Source organism: Neomonachus schauinslandi, chromosome 13, assembly GCF_002201575.2.
Source record: "Neomonachus schauinslandi chromosome 13, ASM220157v2, whole genome shotgun sequence".
NCBI classification, from domain to species: Eukaryota; Metazoa; Chordata; class Mammalia; order Carnivora; family Phocidae; genus Neomonachus; species Neomonachus schauinslandi.
This window is the reverse complement of record NC_058415.1, coordinates 6,906,314-6,927,247: the sequence shown is the minus strand read 5'-3', so window position 1 is coordinate 6,927,247 and position 20,934 is coordinate 6,906,314. Positions and strand designations below refer to the sequence as shown.

Genomic DNA, 20,934 nt, shown 5'->3' with positions numbered 1-20,934 from the left:
GTCTTCATTGTTTTCCTTGAGGTCTTAATTGTTTTCCTCCTGAGTTTCTTCCTTCCCTATTTTATTTTATTTTTTTTGTTTTGTTTTATTTTTTTTTCTTTCCTTCCCTATTTTACTGATACACTTAGCATGAACAGTGGGGAAGGCCCAGCCAGCTCTCTAGGAGCCAGTGAACCCATTTTATTTTAGTTTAGTTTATTTTTAAGATTTTGTTTATTTATTTGACAGGGAGAGAGTGAGCACAAGCAAGGGGAATGGCAGAGGGAGAGGGAGAAGCAGGCCCCCCACTGAGCAGGGAGCCTGACATGGGGCTCGATCTCAGGACCCCGGGATCATGACCTGAGGGGAAGGCAGATGCTTAACTGACTGAGCCACCCACATGCCCCCTATGAGCCCATTTTAAAGCTGAGGACACCAACGCTCAGAGATTATCACAGCATCTTGGGCCTTAGAATGGACCTTGAGGGGCATCTCATCCAAGCCTTTTTGCCCCATACCTTCAATCCCATCACTCAGTGATGGAAGAGGTTAAAATTATGGCCCAAGTTACAAACCTTGTAAATGGCAGAGCCAGAACTTGAGCCAGTGGTGCTAACATGGAGCTCTTCCCAAGGTGCCTTCATACCTGCTTGGGATCTTCTTGCCTGAGTGAGAGAAAGCCGCCCAAGAATGAGTTCCTGGTAGTTTCTGCGGCTACAGAGGTCTGCACAGCAATTCTGCCTTTGGGCTTCCTTGTTGGCCCTGCCCAAGGCCTCCGGAGAGCTATACCATTCAGAGGCATCTGTTTGGAGGCATCTTTACCTTCCCTAGTTCTAGGAGTGGTCTTGCCAGGTGGGTCTGACCTGTGTACCTTCAGGCAGGTTCGTATTCCCAGCAGCCTTTGACTCTGGACGCCGCTCTATGTTCTTAAGTCTAGTCCAACGTTCTGGCCCTGGAAGAGGGTAGAGAGTCACTGTGCCCAGTGAAATCCTGACTTCATCTTGGGACCTGGAAAATCTTCCATTGATTTTTCTTATCAGGCATCCAATTTCTCCAAACTGCTTTGAGACCAAGATAAAACACATGCATTTACAAGGTGTAACTCCTGGCTGAAGTTCTTTACCAGCTACTTCTTAACACTTGAAGGTTCTGGGATGACATTTCTGGCCCAGGGTAAATCTTTCAGCTGTTTTTCCAGGTCTTGGTTGGTATTTATATTTTCAGAAAAAAAAGGAAGGGAGGGAGGGAGAAATTACAACTTGTGATATTCAACTTCAAGAACACGCTTGATGGAAAGTTTTCGTACTAAATAGAGTAACCTATTCGTGGTGCTTGTCCCTCTGATAGCTTTGAAGTGGCTCTTTGTGGTGACTCTTTTATGTCTCCCATAAAAACCCATTATCTGGATAAAGGCTGAAAAATAGCAAGTACGCTTCTTTCTAATTTCCTTGCATTTATTTGGGGTGGAGATGATTAGAGACACAGTTAATCGCTAGTAATATAAACCCTAAAATTGGAGCACCTGGGGTTCTTTTGCTACTCAACAGAGTGCTTTTGTGGTGGGTTTTTGAGCACAGACACATCTCTTTTCTTTTTACACAGAGCTTGCTTTGACATACAAGCCAAAAATTTACTTGAGGCAACCTAAAGAGTATGAGAGAGAATGTCTGTCTGTTTGGTTTTTTTAAACACTGAACACTACAGAGTATCCTTACAGCATAAAGTAGGTATGTTCCATATAGGACAGCTGAACACAGGCATTTATTAAGTAGGAAGTGAGCACAATGTGCTTTTTAAATTCACTGAAAATATTTTGAATCCTTGCCGTTCTGAACCGTTCAGGAATCTTTAACCCTAGGTTTTGAAATATGAATCAAGCAGGATTGATATTGAGCTTTTTTTTTTTTTTTTTTGGTCTTGGCTACAATTTGAGAAATGTTTTTGTATATGTTTGTTCCAAAAATAATTAAAAATGGCTGATCAGAAATACATATAGAAATGCATGCCCAAAATAAAGAGATCAGGACAACGGTGGAACAGGTAGGAAAATAAAATTAAACCAAGGATAAGGTCACTACACAGAGGTATCTTGTGGGGTTCCTTTATTTGGCCCTACTAACGGACATGGGAAGTATACCTGGATTTAAATGAAAAGTCTAGTATTGATTATAATTCACATCTCTCTTTGTTGCCCTAGAGTTCTTAACTGAGCCCCAGCAACTGTAAATTTTCACAGACTAATTATTTGAGTTTGTAAAGGAGCAGATTCAGTGAGGTCCTCCTTGAGTCTTTCTGCTGTTTAGCCATTTTATCTCCCATTAGCACATCATCCTCAGAGGTTGATGAAGGAAAAAGATGTGCAAGTCATCCCGGCCCATCTTGTGTCTTGGTTTAAAAAACGTGGGTGGTGGGGGGTGCCTGGGTGGCTCAGTTGGTTAAGTGACTGCCTTCGGCTCAGGTCATGGTCCTGGAGTCCTGGGATCGAGTCCCGCATCGGGCTCCCGGCTCAGCGGGAAGCCTGCTTCTCCCTCTCCCACTCCCCCTGCTTGTGTTACCTCTCTCGCTGTGTCTCTGTCAAATAAATCTTAAAAAAAAAAAAGAGAGATCTTGTTCAATGACCTCTCAACACTGCTCTGAATTAATTTCCCAAGTTTGATCCATTGAACAATAGGCCTTCTGCTCTGTGGGGGAAAAAAATGGTTTCTTGGGCAAATAAGTTTGAGAAATACCGTATAATAAGGAGATTCATACTGTGCGTTTAAATATTAATATCTCTGACAAGACCTGCAGAAAAGAGACCTGATTAACTTGAATTAACACAAATGTTTCCCGGGGCACCTGGGTGGCTCAGTCGTTAAGCGTCTGCCTTCTGCTCAGGTCATGATCCCAGGGTCCTGGAATCGAACCCCACGTTGGGCTCCCTGCTCCAAGGGGAGCCTGCTTCTCCCTCTCCCTCTCTAGCTCCCCCTGCTTGTGCTCTCCTGTCCGCTCTCTGTCAAATAAAATCTTAAAAAAAAAACAAAAAAAACCCCCACAAATGTTTCCCAAATGAACTTGGCTAGGAAACCCTTTTTTTAAGAAATGCTATGAACCGGGCGCCTGGATGGCTCAGTTGGTTAAGCGACTGCCTTCGGCTCAGGTCATGGTCCTGGAGTCCTGGGATCGAGTCCCGCATCAGGCTCCCGGCTCGGCGGGGAGCCTGCTTCTCCCTCTGACCCTCTCCCCTCTCATACTGTTTCTCTCTCTCTCTCTCTCAAATAAATAAATAAATAAAATCTTTAAAAAAAAAAAAACGTGGGGGGTGTGATGGGGTGCCTGGCTGGCTCATTTGGAAGAGCATGTGACTCTTGATCTTGGGGTTGTGAGTTTGAGCCCCTGGTAGGAGGGAAAGATTGCTTAAAAGAAATAAATAAATTTAAAAAACAAAAGAGAATTATATAAAAGGGGGTACCTGGTTGGCTCTATTGTTAAGCGTCTGCCTTCGGCTCAGGTCATGATCCCAGGGTCCTGGGATGGAGCCTCACATCCGGCTCCCCGCTCAGCGGGGAGCCTGCTTCTCCCTCTCCCACTCCCCCTGCTTGTGTTCCCTCTCTTGCTGTGTCTCTCTGTCAAATAAATAAATAAAATCTTTAAAAATATAAAAGGGGGTGTTGCAAAGGGGCAGTGTGTGGGGGTCAGAAGTAAGGCAGTTAGACGTTGGGACCATTCGGAAGAGGATAAGTAAGAAATCCTTAAAGTTTGTGGTTTGTAGTTACCAAAACCAGCACAAGAAAGAATTCATGTAGACGTCTTGTGAAGGCAAGCTTTCAGAGCTTGAACAACTCGGGTTTAACCTATGCAAGTCCCTGTACACACAGATTTTTTTCTCAATAAATGCAGTCCAGCACTGTAAATGTCTTTTCCTTATGACTTTCTTAATAACATTTTCTTTTCTCTAGCTGAGTTTATTGTAAGAATCCAGTTGACAGTACATATAACATACAAAATACACGTTAATTGACTGTTTATGTTCTGGGTAAGGCTCTCAGTTAACAACAGGCTGTTAGTAATTACGGTTTTTGTGGAGACAGAAGTTATACGTGGATTTTCAACTGTGTGGGGATTGGTGCCCTGAACGCCAGCATTGTTCAGGGCTCCACTGTGTAACATTTCTTGATTTTGAACATTTCCCTACACTCACAGAAATATAAGCTTCAATGTCCAAGGTACTCAGGTTCAGTAGCTTCATAAAAAGCCTCTTGATCAGACCAATTTGGACACATCATCATCTAGAAATAGCCAACACAGAATAGAGAGCATTAGACAGCACAGTTGTTCAACAACATGTAAATATATCAAACCAAGAGAACCTTATGTTGCTATTAAAATCACAAAAGTTACATAAACAGAGAGTGTCATAAAAACTATCATGAAAAGAGTATTTATGAGAAAATGAGAAAAATGAACACTGATATGTAAACTATAACATGTAAAACACCTGGCTGGCTGAGCTGGAAGAGCATGTGAGTCTTGATCTCAGGGTGGTGAGTTCGAGCCCAATGTTGGGTAGAAATTACTTAAAATAAAATAAAATAAAATAAAAATAAAATGTAAAATACCTAAGGTAGATAAAGACTAAGGGGAGTGTGTAAAAACAAAAGTAGTTATTTTGGGTTGACAAAGATGATGAATTTCTTTTCCTTCTCACAGTTTTTTTTTTTTTTTGATGTTTTGTCATAATAAATATAATTGGAGGAGAAAAATGAAAACAAAAATTTTCACGTGAAGAATATTTTTTTATAAACTCACTGAATAATGTGTACTTTGTGTTCATTAAAATGTGATTTGTTTTTTAAGTCTAAAATTTACAGAATCGTGGAAGACCATCTAAACTGTTTTGCTTGCCAATAAAATGTGGGGGGTGGAGTGGGGAGATATTTTTCCATAGAAATGTAGACAGAAGAACTCAGTGCTGGTTTTCTTTTCTTCTTTCCAATCTTTCTTAGGGATCACCATAGGAGTCTTGGTTCGAGAGTACAGCAAGCTCTCTAGTCTGGAGAAATTCTACTTTGCTTTTCCTGGGGAAATCCTAATGAGGATGCTGAAACTCATCATTTTGCCATTAATTATATCCAGCATGATTACAGGTACCTTGAGAAAACTGATGGTTCTCTGTGATTATTTAAGGAGCTGTCTTTTAAGCTGTTCTTTTCTAATTATGGAAAAAATTGAAATGCATTTGATGCATCACACACACACACACACACACTCCTTACTTGGAAAGTGTATATTTGCTTGAGTGGAAATATTTCATTATTCACAAAGTGGCATGGCTCTGCCTAAGGCCCTGTCCACCACTGCTTGAATCTTCATCTGGCCAGCCATGTGATATCTTGGGAGGAAGATGCCATTTTCAAACATATTATAAATAAAACTCTATCCAGGGCACAGGACGTAAAAAAAAAAAAAGTCCACATATTTGATCACTGAAATGTCAGCCAGTGTCCCCAGGGGAAATGTGGGTGTCAGTTTTGATGTTGTTTTGAGTAGCTCACTCATCTGTTTCCCAACTGCCGCCATGCTGCCCCCCCCCCCCCCCCCCCCGCCAATGAGGCTGTCCTCCAAGTCTCTCTGCCTTCTTCACTCCGCTTCCACGCCTCCACATACCTGCCCTGAAAACTCACAGCCACACGCTGTGGGGAACGTTTAAGGATGGGTTTGCACCACATTTTAAAAGCCTAGTATTTTAAAATCCGAACTTGTGACACAGTTGGATTTGGAAATGCTTTTTCCCTTCTTGGTCACTCTATTGCAGGATCTCTTTAAAGAGCAAGCTCGCCTCTGGGGGTAGAGATTAATTTGGCTTACAAAAATGTCATTTGGGTGTGGTAAGCTGCTCAGTGCATTCCATAGTTTCTTGTACTTACCTTAATTCTGGCATTAAGTAAAATGTGGACCGACAGTCACTAGTGTTGTCAACTTGAAAAAATCAAGGTTTTCTATAATCATACAAGTAGGATTCTTGACATGTCCTCTTCTAGAATGTTTTTCCCTGTTGCCACTACAAAGACCTGGGGCTGATCTATGTAGAGTACTGGGTGTTGGCTCAGGGGAGGGAGGGTGGGTATCAGGATCTGCTGCACTTAGCAGCCGCATTGCTGGAAGAACTCTAGATTTGGCTATTGAACTTTCCAAGTGCCAAACTCCAGTCAGGCTAGAATCCCCCGGGAGCCTTGTCCTTAAATGGTCTTGGTGTTCTTGGCTTATTACAAGCCTGAAAAGAGCATTTAATTATTTTTATGTATGTATTTAATTATGTTTTGGAAATGCCTGGCTTCTTTTAGGCCCTGCAACCTGGGGGCCAAATCAGTAGGCCAGTGGTTTATACCACATATGAGTTGTTTATCTGTTCAACTTTAAATTATCAGAAGCATTTAAAATTTGGAAGATTTCGTGTAACCGCCCAGGTTTCTGGGTTCCTCTGAAAAGAATTAAGATCGGGAAACACTGGACCGATGTCCCCCCACAGACCAACAGTGATCTGGAGCTGAGAGACGACTCTTCTGTTTAGTTGAAGCAAATACATTTGAGGATAACACGGCCCCTACCTCTCCCTATCATCTGATACCTCGTCCACTGCACTCATTTACATTACCTGCTGGCCCCATTGGTGTTGCCTTTATAACCCCTGAGCATTTTCTCCAAATCAAGATTCTAAACCTTTTCTTAGGCTCCTTTGAGAACATGATGAAAGCTTTGGACTCTCTCCCAAGAAAAATGTTCATGGTTGTACATACAATAATACTATATTTTGTATGCAACTGTATAAGGTACATAAATCACTTGATGATCAATACCATTTAAAACTTGGGTCTATGGAGGGGGGCACCTGGGTGGCTCAGACGGTTGAGCGTCCAACTCTTGATTTTGGCTCAGGTTATGATCTCGGTGTCGTGGGACTGAGCCCCACATCGGGCTCCGTGCTGCTGAACATGGAGCCTGCTTGGGATGCTCTCTCTGTCCCTCCCCTGCTCGCTCACACACTCTCTCTCTCTTAAAGATAGATAGGTAGATAGATAAAATAAATAAATAAAACTTGGGTCTATGGAGGAATGTATGGAAAGTTGATCCAAATTAGGCAGCGAATCCAAAACTCGTGCATTAAACTGGGTTTTAGAACAAAAGGTAAAAATACATGTATGAATATGCTCGTATAATATCAGATGTTGAAATATGTACCACTCTTGGCAGTCAATGACTGGTGGTATTTTTGCAGTCTGGCTGTTTTGTGTGCTAGCTCAGCCTTGCAGATAATCTAGGAGAATAATTTGCAACCCTCAGCACTCTGTTCACATAGCCCAGCTGCTTTCTAGAGCGGGAGCACAGATCTGGACATTTCTACATTCTACATTTTTCCTAAAGGAAAACCCCCAGGAGTGAAACAGGAGTAAGAGAGAGACCAGAACCGCTACCCAAAGGGACGTGAATAAAGCAGTCTGGGAACAGTGATGCCATGTTCGTGATTTAAATTGTCAGATTAAAAGGGGGAACATAATATTACTAGTGTTGGGAAGGGTGTGGGAAAACGGGCTCATTCATACATTTTTGATTATTGTATTAATTGGAACAAACTTTTAGGGGGTGCAGCTTGGAACATGTCCCGATCTCTCTCCACTTTGTAATTCTTCTCAGAATTTCTCGTAAATAATTAGAGATCTGTTCAAAGATTTAGGTACAAGAATGTTCGTGGTAGCATTTTTTTTTTATAATGGTGGTGAATTATAAGCAATCTAAATGTAAATTATACCCCTAAGTTATGATTTTCTGCAATTGTTAAAAACCTTGTTTTGGAAACATTTAATGGCATGTGGATATGTTCCTCACATGGCATAAAATAGGAAGATAAAAACAAATTGCACAACAGGATGTTGTATACAATCCGAAATTTATTAAAATTTATGTGCATTTTTAAATGTTGGTAAGCAAACCAGTTAATGATGGTTAGATCGAGGTGGTAAGAAAACATGACTCATTGCGCTTTCTTTACATTTTCAAGGCGAACACATGTTTGTTATTTTTGTTTGGTTTTGCATTTTCTTTCTCTCTTCCTCCCTCTCTCTCTCCCCCCCCCCCTTTCTCTCTTTCTTTTTTAAGGAAAAAAAGGCGGGGCGCCTGGGAGGCTCAGTCGGTTAAGCATCTGCTTTCGGCTCAGGTCATGGTCCCAGGGTCCTGGGATCAAGTCCCGCATCAGAATCCCTGTTCAGTGGGGAGCCTGCTTCTCCCTCTCCCTCTGCCTGTCTCCCCACTCATGCTCTCTCTTTCTCTCTCTCTCACTCGCTCCCTTTCTCTCTCAAATTAAGAAAAAAAGGAAGAAAGAAAAAAGAGAGAGTGGGATGGGTTCTACTGTGTGCTCCTCGGGCTCAGCCTCTGGCAGGTTCCCCGCTCCCCTCCTCCCCAGCCGTGCTCCCAGCCCCCCACAGCTCTGCACCACTTTTTCCCTGGTGCTCCATCCTCCCCCAAACCCTGCAGGGGTCCTCAGCGCCCCCGCCCAGCAGGGGAGAGCAGCAGGACAGCTGTAGAAATACACTAGAGCAGTTATCAGATTCCAAAAGCCTTCATAAATCCAGCAGATCAATAACACATCTTATACACTTATTAGGACAAAGGAAGATGGATGTTGGAAGCTGGGGAGAGTGAGATGAAAGCCCTCAGGATACACAAATTAGAGGTAGAAATAAAAATTGAGACCTACGACTAGTAACCTGTGCTTCTGCATAAAGGAAACTCTCTTGATGAATTAACAAGTAGGAAAAAAAAAACCCTCTGCCATCAAAGCCTGTGCTGACATAAAAATACTTACTTTATAGCCTTTTTTTTTTTTTTTTTTAAAACAGAAGGAGCCTTCTTCATGTGACGAGCAGGGTAAGATGTCACATCAGTCGGGGAAATTTGAATATAGGCTGGCTGTTAGATGGTATCAAGAAATTGTTGATAATTTTCTTAGCGGGGATAATGGCATTTAGTTATGTAAGAAAATGTCCTTTTTAATGCATATGGAATGATGTAGGGGTAAGATGACAGAATGTCTAGAATTTAGTTAAAACAGAAAAAAAAAGAAGGCGCAGTTAACAAAATCTCAGGGCGTTTTCAGACCCAGGCAGTGTAGGCACCAGCAGAATCCTTCCCATAGTTTACATCCCGAGGGACAGACTCGTGAGGCGCCGACTATCTGTTTGGGCCCCGTTAACATTTAGGTTTCTAAGCTGTATTTGTAACCAGACCACCAGGGGAGTAGCAGGGGAAGTGGCTTATGCACATGCCTGAGAACTGTGGCTCTGAAAAATCCTGGTCCAGGTTTCCCCAGCCAGTGAGTTTAAATTCAGAGCACGTTTTCCTTAATACACAAATGATGATGACTTGAGCCTCCTAGGACCAGCACGGAAAGGGAATGGCCCCTCAACGGCCGCTCCCCGAGGTTCTTTGAGCATCTTTCCAAGATGGCGCCCCAGCTGTGCTCAGGAAGAGGTCCCCAACTCTTCCACTCCAGCCTCTCTGCCCCCACCACCTGGGCCAGAAGTGCTCTGCCAGGCACAGCTGCACCCCTCCCCCGGCTGTCTCCTGTGCCTGCCGCCACCCTCTGACCCCGAGGAGCTCCCCCTTTGCTCCTCTATCCTAAGATAGGAATGAGAACGTAATTCTTCAAAGCATGGCTGAGCCCAGGCTGTGCCCTGGGACAAAGCTTTATGAAAGGTTGGGGAGTGAAAGTAGGGGAAGCACCCACAGTGACATCCACCTGCTCCCTGATGGGGGTCTTCTGAGAGTCCCGGGGCATCTTAAGAGGGCTGCCCCTTCGTTTAGCTGTCAGCCTATTCCTTCCTCCACATGAAGATGTTCCAGGCATTGCCACACCCCTGGCCCCACCACCTGACACTAGGTTTTGAAAAGGAAGAATTTCACTGTCACACAGGTCTTCCTGTCCTGGCCCAGAGGCGACCTCTTCCTGGGAGGACCAACATCAAGGAATATCCATTTTGGGGGAACCCTCCTCTGAGCTGCAAAGGGATGGTTTGCCTTGGGGGCCCCATCAGGAGACTCACACTAGAATGGGTACCACTGGTGCCTGCCAGGTTGGGGCCTAGGCACCTAACCTGCAGGACATGGGAGTCTGTCCAGGTTGGGCTATGCTGAGTCCATGCCACCTCCTGTGCTAGTTGCTCCTGGGAGCTAGGTGCTTATTCCTACCCCTTCCTGTGGCCCTCCGCTCTGGATTTCCTACACGTGTTGGCCCCTCAGGAAGCCACAGTGGTGTGCCCCGCAGTACATTCCAAATTCATTCCATTCCAAATTCATTCCATTCCAAGCCAAGGAAACGCCCTCCTTTCCCTCCGCCCCAAGCCACTGAGTCCCTGGATCCTAGTACTGATTTCATCTCCTGAACAAATCACGTACCAAACATAAGACTTTGGTAGAAAACACTTGCATTCTGTTTATTGATGACCTTCCTATTTTGACAAGAGCACTGGTTGGGTTGGATTTACATCTTCAAGGATAAATGTAAGACTCCACCCTTCAATGGTTTAAAAAAAACTTGTTTCAAACTTTAAATGGTTGTCACTTCGGCCTCTACATCAGGATTTTCAAATTTGGGGGGCTTGATCTCAACTCTAAGGCCAGAGGTTTTCCACTACATTTTAACCAAGAAAAAAAAATTAAGTCTTATAAAGGCTTAGACAGAAACAATATTTATGAAACAACAGCCAGATGTAGAATACCTACGTAAGTTGGTTTCCTAGCAAGCAGGGGTCTGCAAACTTTTTTTTGTAAAGGACCAGATAGTGAATGTTTTAAGCTTTTCAAGCCAGATGTGCCTTCCCAACTGGCTGTCACCAGAAAGCCGCCATGAGCAATATGTAAGTGATGGGCATAGCTGTGTGCCAATAAAGCATTTATTTGCAATAACAGGAGGCCAGCCAGCAGCTGGTCAAGATGAAGGACAAGACTAGATTCAAACTCTCAAGATACGGGTTCGTTAAGGTGGAATCATGTGGCAAAATAAATGAACACAACAAGCAACTATGACTCATATCAAGCAATGAGTGTAAATGTCCCTAAGAGGCACTGAGGAATGGAGAAGTCAGTCAAGGTTTTTGGAGATGCCTATTTTTTCAATTCAGGGTTTGCAAGTGATGACACACTTGGATCGTGTGGGCTGGGGAAGGCATTTTTTTTTTTAAGCTGTGTATTCATTTACTCATAAACAGCTGTGTACCTGGGTACTATCCGTCATCCTCCAGTGGAAAGAACTGTCCCGTGTGCCCCCCTGAAACAGGGTTCGGTGGAACTCAACATTTGTTAACCCCAACTGTATGACAGCAGATGAAGAGAAAATCACCTGTGGGAGGGTGGGGTGCCTGCCACTCACCTGTTCATGGACCCCAGGACTTGTGCTAGTCGGGTCCACGAGTTCCCTCATGGGTAAGAAAGTAGGAGGGAAGATACACGTATCATTTGGTTATACCTCTCCCTGTAGGGAGCTAAGAATATTCATATACAAAGTGATTTTTTGTGCATTTTTGATCAAGAAGTTAAAAATATACAATGCAGTGAAACTCAAGTACATATACAAAGTGATTTTTTGTGCATTTTTGATCAAGAAGTTAAAAATATACAATGCAGTGGAACTCAAGTACATATACAAAGTGATTTTTTGTGCATTTTTGATCAAGAAGTTAAAAATACACAGTGCAGTGAAACTCAAGTACATATACAAAGTGATTTTTTTGTGCATTTTTGATCAAGAAGTTAAAAATATACAATGCAGTGAAACTGGAGCTAAGAGTGTGCAATGTCAACTTCAGCTGGTGGGGGAGGGGTGGAGTATGCGTGCTTTTTTGGAAACATTGGTTTTTTGTGGTTTCATCTCTAGAAAACTGCCATTCCCAGGTGGCCTGTAAACCTAAAACTCCATGCTGGGGAAGGCAGGGTTGTAGCCAAAAACCATACAGACCAAGAAGGAACTTCTTGCCTCAATTGCAACATCTGTAACCACTGGACTTTGCCTTTTTTTGTGCTTTTTTTTAACTTTCCCAAGCCTCAATGGGGAACCGAGAAAATAAGATAAACTAAACAGCTTTGCACACATGAGTTAAACACTTTCCTAAGATCATCCGGAAGTTCATGTTGAGTTAGAACACAGCTATTGAAGCCAGAGGACTTATTCTATTAATTGGATGTCTACGGTGCCTTTTCTGCAAAGCAGAAAGGAGCACCTAATGTATAAAGAGTAGAGCTCCCACAGTGAACATGCCACTTGCCACAGTAATCAAATGAAAAGTGGCAAGAGATAAATATGCCCTGCTTCAGTCTCATTCTGAGATAGTGAAGCCCCAAGAATCAACCATGGATGAGCTTTAACTTGTGCTTATACTCAGGACACTGGCTCACAGCTCTGCTCGACTGTAAGTTAACCTGATTTTGTTTCTTTAAAAAAAGGAGTGATAAACCATGCAGGGACTCTAAGAAACCTCCTCTGTGTTGACTGCATGGACCTGGGATACCACTCATTCATTCATTCACTCACTCACTCATTCATTGCATCTTCAATGTCCCAGGCTCTGTGCTAGGCACACATGACATAAAGATAAGTCCTGGTCCAGCAAGAAAGATGCATTGTGATAAGTGTTTTGTGGGAATGAGGACGGTGGAGGGGACGCTGGGGTGGAGTTTTCAAGAAAAGATCAGAATCGGATGAAGAGGGCAGGGACTCCGGGCAGAAGAAAACAGCAGATAGCTCGGCACCTCTCGAGGAGGACAGTGGGACTTCGAGCAGAACGCTGGAGACACGGGGAAGAGGAGTGGGGATGGAAGGGTGAGCATGTGCCTTCATCAGGGGTCTGTCTAGGCATGGGGAAGCAAGTGACAGAGGTGACCGCTGCCTGCACCGTTCTCTGCAAAGGAACACGGCGAATGAGCTGCAGGTGGGGAAGTACTGTTTTGTTTTGTTTTATTAATTTTTAAATTTTAATTCAATTAACATATAAAGTATTACTGGTTTCAGAGGTACAGGTCTGTGATTCATCAGTCTTATATAACACCCAGTGCTCGTTACATCACATGCCCTCCCCAGTGCCCATCACCCAGTTACCCCATCCCCCCAGCCGCCTCCCCTCCAGCAACCCTCAGTTTGTTTCCTATGATTAAGAGTCTCTTCTGGTTTGTCTCCCTCTCTGGTTTTGTCTTGTTTTATTCTTTTCCTCTCTTCCCCTATGATCCTCTGTTTTGTTTCTTAAATTCCACATATCAGTGAGATCATAGGTGGGGAAGTATTGTTAAAGACAAAAAAAATTCAGTGACACTTGTTAAAGTTGGTAAGGCAGACTCTATCCCAGACCATCGTGATAGGTGTGGGGACCACTGCAGTGGGATTTCACAGTGGGGGGGGGCCGCGATGGGGCTCTACTCTGAATACAGCATCAGCAAGTGAGAATTGATCTCCAAGGAGCAGGGGAGGGGGATCAGTAGGTGGAAAATCACTAAGAGAAACCATCAGGGGAAAGGGGGATTCTGGCTAAACCAACCTAGTAGCATTCTTGCTGAAGGCAGGCCAGGGTGGCCAGATATCACCTGGGAGATGGTGGAGGATGGGGAGCCTAATTAGGTATGCAGAGTGATCAGATACTGGGTTCTGGTTAAACCAACTTAGCAAAGTTCTTAGGAAAACTAGATTTTGCATGAAAATACACAGATGGGTTTAGGAGGAGGTCCAGGAGGCTGACAAGGTGTGGTTAAACAAAAACCGTTGTTGGTATCAATCACAGAGGGACAGGAGAGTCTAGTGGTGAAGCATGCGGACCAAGGGGCCAGACTGCCCAGGTTTGAATCCCGGCTCTGCCATTTGCTAGCTGTGAAACCCTGACAAGTTACTTAACTTGTCCTCAGCTGTGAAATAGGGAAATAGTAATGCTGTGTTGTGGTATGCCTGATACTGTCAGAAGTTTCTAGAAAGTCCCTGCATTGGCATCAGAAGCTACAGAGCCAATATTCGAATTGAGCCATACAGGTGCAAGTACACTCAATGCATGCATTCTGGAAAGGAAAACGTTACAAAAGGACTTACTCTTTGTAAGACACTAGATTGTAAAATTCACCAGCATACAAGTGGCTTCTACCCAGAATCCTGAGCTACTCATTTTATAGGATAAGGAGAAGCAAAAAGAGAGAAAAGAGAGCTCAATAATAATTAGGTTGAGGTAAAGGGAAAAAAAGAGAAGTTTCACTGAGCTGTTGGCTGTCCTGATGTCAAAGCATTCGTATGGACTTTGAAGAGAACAGCTGAGTCCCTCAGATCGTCTGAGGTGTGTTTAATACTCCTACTGAATCATAAGCTTCCTATAAAAGCTCATGGGGTCTTCTGAAAAGTTGGTCCCAACTACAAATACCGCCGAGGTCCGTAGTATTAAAAAAAAAAAAAAAAAAGTCGCAAACAGCTCCCTGAATGGCTGAAGACCAGGAGACCAGCCGGCTCCTTCCTGACACACGTTTTGAACATCAAATGTAGAGGCTGCAAAGTGACCTTTAGTTGGTTCTGCCTAAGGACCGGTTTATTTTGTTAACTTCACAGAATAGTCTAAGGTGGTGATATAACCTATTTTCAGGGAGTTCTTTGTATTGATGCCTCTAAGAAAAGTAGATGTCATGGGCAAGCATGCACAGAAATATATTTTGCATGCTCCTGTCTGCCTCCTCTCTTCCCCTGTCACACCCAGGGGTATTAGGCAGCAGAGATGTCCCCGTGTTCTGGAATAGCAAGGTGAAGTCATAGCCAGCCTTGTTTTCCCTGGGGAATGAACTTGTTCATTTAACCCTCATAGCAACCCAAGGAAGTCGTAAGGTAGGGGGGACCCTATCCCATCATCAGAGATGAGGACAGTTCCAAGGACTGTTCAAGATCACACAGATCATAAGAGCAGCACCTGGGACTAGTGCAGAGTCTCGAGTTCCGTTCTGGAACATTCCACCGTCCAGGGACCAGAGACCAAGGGAGGGGGCTGCAGCAGGCAACCATATATAACTAAGTGACTCATTCAACCACCACCCGTTAATCAAGCTCTTCCTACGTGTTGGGCACTAGGTGTTCACTGGTGACCATGCAGGCATCTGGGTCTCCAGGGACTTCGTGCTGCTCACTACAGTCTAGCGCTAAAGACAGACGATAAATAATGAGCCCATTGATACAACTTGTGAAATGTGATATGAGCAGGGTGCCAGGTGAAGAAAACAGAGGAGCCTGGTTTAGCCTGGTGCCTCAGGAAAGGAGCCCCAGGAAAAGACGTGAATGTAGACAAGTGAAGAGTAGGGAGAAGGCCGTTCGTTGGACAGAGAAAGGAGTCCCTGCAAAGTGAGAGGGAGCTGGGTCTGTCCGGGTGAAGGCTGGGGGGATGCCCAAGCTGGAAGGTGGCGCAGGCTGGGTTGGGGCGGCAGGCAGGCCCCCTTCCCTCGGGGTCTCTTCAGCCGGAGTGAGGATTCTCTAGCTTATCATCCATGCCATTGAAGGTCATACCAGAGTGTGAAACGGCCTGACCGATGTTCTTAAAGGATCTCTTTTGGTGCCCATGTGATGAAGGAATACAGAAGGATTCTGGAGAAAGAGCGAGGGAATGAATGAGCTAATAGTTGCTGAGTGCCTTCCATTCGATTATTTCATTCAGTAATGATGGAGGCTATTTACCGGCACAGTTAAGTCCTAGGCACTGTATATACTAGGTGTGTTATAGATACTGTTTCTAATCTCTGCAGCAGCTGTGCAAGATGAGGTTACTCGCTTTGCTCCTCACAGTTATCCTGGAGGAGGTAGAGGCATTGAAAACCTGCATTTTTACAGATGGGGAAACTGAGTCTGGAGGCAAAGGCTGGGATTTGAGTCCATGCTTGTTTTCCTCCATGACGGTGATAGAGGGACTGGAGTCCTCTGGATGGGAGGGTTTGAACTCCTTGCAACAATGAGTTTCTTGGGTCTTGTGTCCATTCCCAATTGTGAAGCACCATCAAATACCAGACCAAAAAAAAAAACAAAAAACAAAACCTTCCAGTAATGGAGTTAATTTTGACACCTTAATGACAAGGTGGAGGGAGACCGTCACGAAAATTTTGTTCTCCAGTGGGTGGTAGCTTAATCAGAGAGCTCTCAGGGGAGTCTTTTGCCCTCAGGTGTTTATTTTTAAAACATGCTGTTGTTTATCCCATAGCAACTGCTTCCTTTGTAGTGTTTTTATAAAAAGTTCTAATAGGTTATCACTGCTCTGGCCAGGGGCCAGCACCCCAGCTCATCAGAGCTTCCTCCCAAGGTAAAAAAGCAAGTGTGCTGTCTTAAAATAAAGAGCTAGCAGGTGCCTCTGACTTCCAAGGACAACCTTGGATGGTATCCCTGTTTCTAGGCCACAGCCCAGCCTCAAAACTGTCCCTGGTTTTAGAGGATAATCCTGGGCTCACTGGAAACTGGACTTGTTAAGGAAATGAAAATTCAGTGACACTTGTTGAAGGTGGTAAGGCAGACTTTATTCTGGACCATCACAATAGGCGTGGGGATCGCTGTGGTGGGATTTCGCAGTTGGGGGAAAGAGATTGGGCTCAACTCTGAATACAGCATCGCATGTGGGAATTGATCTCCAAGGAGCAGGGTGGGGGTCAGTGGGTGGAGAAGCACTAAGAGCTGGGGGTCCTGGGGGATTCCGGCCACTCTGAGCTAACAGGGTTCTTTCTGGAGACAGGCCAGGGTGGCCAGACATCACCCCAGGGGATGGTGGAGGACAGAGAACCAGACCAGATATCGAGGGTGGGGGTTCTAGTCGAACTAACTTAGCAGAGTTCTTGCTAAACCTGGATTTTGCAGGAAGTAGACAGATGGGCCTAGGAGAAGGTTCAGGAGCCTATGGGCAAGCAAAGAATCTTTGTCAGAATCCTGCTCATCCTTTTCTGCCCAGTTCAGATGCTGTCTGCCACATCACCTCAGCCTGGCGACATCTCTGGCCCCTCCAAAAGCCCACAGGACCCACCCTCTGTGCCAGGGCTTTGCGAAGCATCCAGTTTTTTAGATGGATGGAGAGATCCAGGGTTTTTTTGTTTGTTTGTTTTTTCATTTCCAGTCTGTCACAGATCGGTAATCTTTGTAAACTAGGATAAAAATGAATTACAAGGTAAAGATATAAAAAAAGCAAAGACATACAAAGTGCTAGCCCTACTTTTTGTGTTTCTATTGAACAAACATAAAATCCTTGTCCAATTGCTATAAACTGTTTTAAACCCTGACCTCTGGTTTCTGGGCTTGTAATGTGCCCTGCCTTGTAATGTGTTAGTGTGCAGTCTCCTCTCATCTGTCCGTTCCCAGAGGGCAGGTGGCCGCTCCCAGAGGAAGTGGGTTCTGGGAATGGACTGCAAAGAGGGGTGACCAGGCTTCACCAGGCGTGAGGCATGGCCTGAAATCCAGGTGGCTGTGGACAGTAAAACCCCAGGATAAAGCACAGTGATGTCCCACCTGTTTGGCATAAAGGTGAGCGTGCTGTTCAGCCTTTCCCCCCAGTAAGTGATGGGGGTCATATTCTTAACCATTATGTCATGTTGGTTCTATCCATGCACTACCAAATTCTAGACCAGCGCTGCCTTATGGGACTTCGGTGGTGGTGGAAACAGTCTCTATTTGTGCTGATGTTGTAGCCACGAGCTACATGTGGCTGGGTGTGACTGAGGAAGTGATGGAGAGGTGCTTTCTCCAGGGTGGATTAAGGTACCACTCGCATGACACCCACTGAGCCAGACCACACGTTCTCAACAGGAGCGATACCACCTCCAAGGCAGCAGAGACTGATTCCGTAGGGTTAGGGGAACAAAGGTACTCTTTATGTAAAAAGCACATGTATACATCTAGTACATGCACAGATGTACAGTTTTCTGTAGTATTAAGATTTCATGGGGAAAAGTGTCTAAAAGGGTGGGAGAGGGGCAGGGAGAGCACACGGTGATGCGGGGGAGAAAGGTAGGTAGAGAAACACTAAGATACGGAATATGTTCTCACATGAAGGTCTAGCGTGTATGAAGAGTGTTTTTGTTGGTCACCCTGGGAACTGAACGAAACTGCCTTGCACAAGTGGTTTCTCAGGAACCTACCCGCCGAGTTCCTAATTGCTGACACATGAGTGGATCTTTGAAATGGGCTCATGTTATAAGGAGGGGACTACCTGTAAAAAAAAAAAAAAGAAAAAAAAAGAAAGCAGCTTTTTTCTGTCACAGGGAAAGCATCAAGTACAAAATTCATAAAGCACTTTATTTAATGCCCTGGGGACACAGAGAAGAATAAGCCTCAGGCCTTGTGGTCAGTGTCTTGATGGAAATGCATCCCAGGAAATGATGGTTCATCATCGGGTCCCCCCTGGCCCCGTGCTGGCAAGGTCAAGAGGTTGTACTGAATTCTGTAACAGAGTTAAGCTTGAGTTTGTTCGTTCAGCATTACTGAGCACCCACTAAATGCTGGACACTCTGGAAAGGTCTCGAGATTGTGCTGTCCAGCATGGCGGCCGTTACCCCACGCGCGAGATTCCTGACAATTAAGCAAGATGAAAATTCCCAGTCCCACTAGCCCATTTCCGGTGCTCGATAGCTACACGTAGCTTGTGGCTACGTCAGACGGTACAAATAGCATTTCCACCATCCCAGAAGTTGCACGAGGCAGCGCTGGTCTAGAATTTGGTAGCACATGGATAGAGCCAGCCGGACGTAGTGGTTAAGAATTTGGCCTTTGGGGTCGAATCTGGGTTTGGGATTCGGGGATGAACCTGAATATTGAGCATAAAAGAAGGCGATGCACTTAACCTGCACTCGTCACCCGCTACACGGTGTGTATGCCGTCATCATTTTTATTATAATTATCATCAGCATCGTTGCTGTGATTGGCAGGTGGGGTGAGTAGGACATCCAGACAGGCATTTTATCTTCAAATCAGGTTCAGGCATGTTCCTGTTACTTATGGAGGTTTTCAAAGATGAGGCTGTTTTCCTGCTTAGGTTCCCAATCTCTGTGGTGGTCCCCACCTCTATCCTCAGCACCACATTGTAAATCCAAGAGCCTGGACTTGGGGGCCAGCTCTGCCCCCGATCGGTGATGACTGGAGAGGTAGAAGGGGAACTCTAGAGGTAAAACGTAGAGAAGGACGATGGTTGGTTCGAATACGTTTCTGATCTATCCAGGAGAATTGTAGGACTGGAGTAGATTTGAGGAATAAAGCCCTTTCTGAAAGTTACTACAAGACAGGTGCTGTACTCCAGCAGAGAGGAGCTGGCTGGCTGCTCTGGGGGATGTATTTGCTTAAGATATTTCCACCAAGAATCTCATTATTATGAAGCCTTTTATTACCAGCTGGGTCCTGGAATAGATGCAGAGGCACCAGCCCCATGGCCAGATCATTAAGACAAATTAAGACATATTAACATATGCTGGAAACAATTACCTACATAGATGTAATTTGTTTCCCTGCTGGAGGAAAACTCCAAGAGGGCACAAAACACGTACCCGAGAACAGTTCTGCGGCTACCCTGTGAGCCTGTCACTTGTCAGCCCCTTAGGGGCTGGGAGCCGCTGAAATTAGACATCTACCCAAGGACAGTACGTCTGAAAATACATCCTCTCTTGGACCAGGATTATGTGTGCTGATACAGGTTACCTGGAGTTTTGTTGAATTGGTGATTTTCTTTTTCCTTTTAATCACCTTATTGATATAAATAATTATTTTGATTGTTTATGAAAATAATGCCCAGAGCTCTGAAATAGAATATTAGAGCACTATTTTATACTCATACAATATACTTAGCAAACTTACATATTTGCATTATTGTTTGCTCTTTTTTTTTAAGATTTTATTTATCTGAGAGAGAGGGGGAGAGAGTGAGCGGGAGGGCACAGGCGGGGGGCCGGGGGGCAGAGGGAGAAGCAGGCTCCCCGCTGAGCAAGGAGCCCGATGTGGGGCTCGATCCCAGGTCCCTGAGATCATGACCTGAGCCGAAGGCAGATGCTTAACCGACTGAGCCATCCAGGTGCCCGTTTGCTCTTTGTTTAAGAGACCAAAGTGAATTAGGAGATCATTCATTTCTGAGAGATGATTTGTCTTGTCATCATGATGACAGCTTCCCTTACAGATTTGTCCCATTCATTGAATATGTACAATTATGTGTGAGAAGTGTAGTCCTCCATTCACTTTAAAAAAAAATAGATGGGCCTTTTATAGTGTCAGGAGTGAATATACAAACTACCTGTGCGTGCTGCTAGCCTACAGGTTTATGGCCTTTCCTTGGGGCTGCCCTGCACTTCAGGCTTTGCTCACGGTTATGGGACAACTCACGCAGGCCAGAGATTCAAGCAGTGATTTTCTGTGATGATCGTTTGGCTCAACATGAGGTTCTCATTTTGGAAATCGGGCAGGATAGGGTCTGAAACCTTCACATAACAGCTTGCTGAAAGGTGGTTTGCTTGCTTCTCCACGTGCCATCTTCCAACATAGATGCTATCCAGATAGCTGCATCACTTGGCTCACTTTAGAGAAGCATCTTTACCGGAGGGCAAGGGTTTCTAGCAAGAAGGGATGTGTGTCTCCCAGCTCTACAACTCTTCTCGACACTCTAGACAACCCTTCCAGTTGCAGGCGACGTTCAGTCATTTTAGAGGCCACCAAAGACCATTTGAGCCTACAGCGAACAGTGTGGCCATAAATCTCTTAAACTGGAAAGTTACAAATTGGAAATCTCTATTTATATCCTACCTCTTGAAGATGGGTATTTTAAGTTGTCTCACCGAGCCAGCCACGATAAGGTTGTTAACGTAGAAGCGATTTGAAAATCATGAAAAGAAGAAAATGTGCTAGCCAGGATAAATAATGAAATTGCTGTGATTTATTATGAAAGTTGGCTCTGAGACTCTCCAAAACTCCGGCAATAA

At 44.6% G+C, this 20,934-nt stretch overlaps 1 protein-coding gene across 1 annotated transcript in view; it reads left to right on the top strand.

The window, feature by feature from the left end:
- SLC1A1 (solute carrier family 1 member 1) overlaps positions 1 to 20,934 on the top strand; it is a 74,133-nt gene that overhangs the window by 29,883 nt on the left and 23,316 nt on the right. The window contains exon 2 of the mRNA XM_021694335.1: positions 4,965 to 5,105. Within this exon, the coding sequence (XP_021550010.1) occupies positions 4,965 to 5,105 (141 nt within the window). The remainder of the gene's footprint in view (positions 1 to 4,964; positions 5,106 to 20,934) is intronic.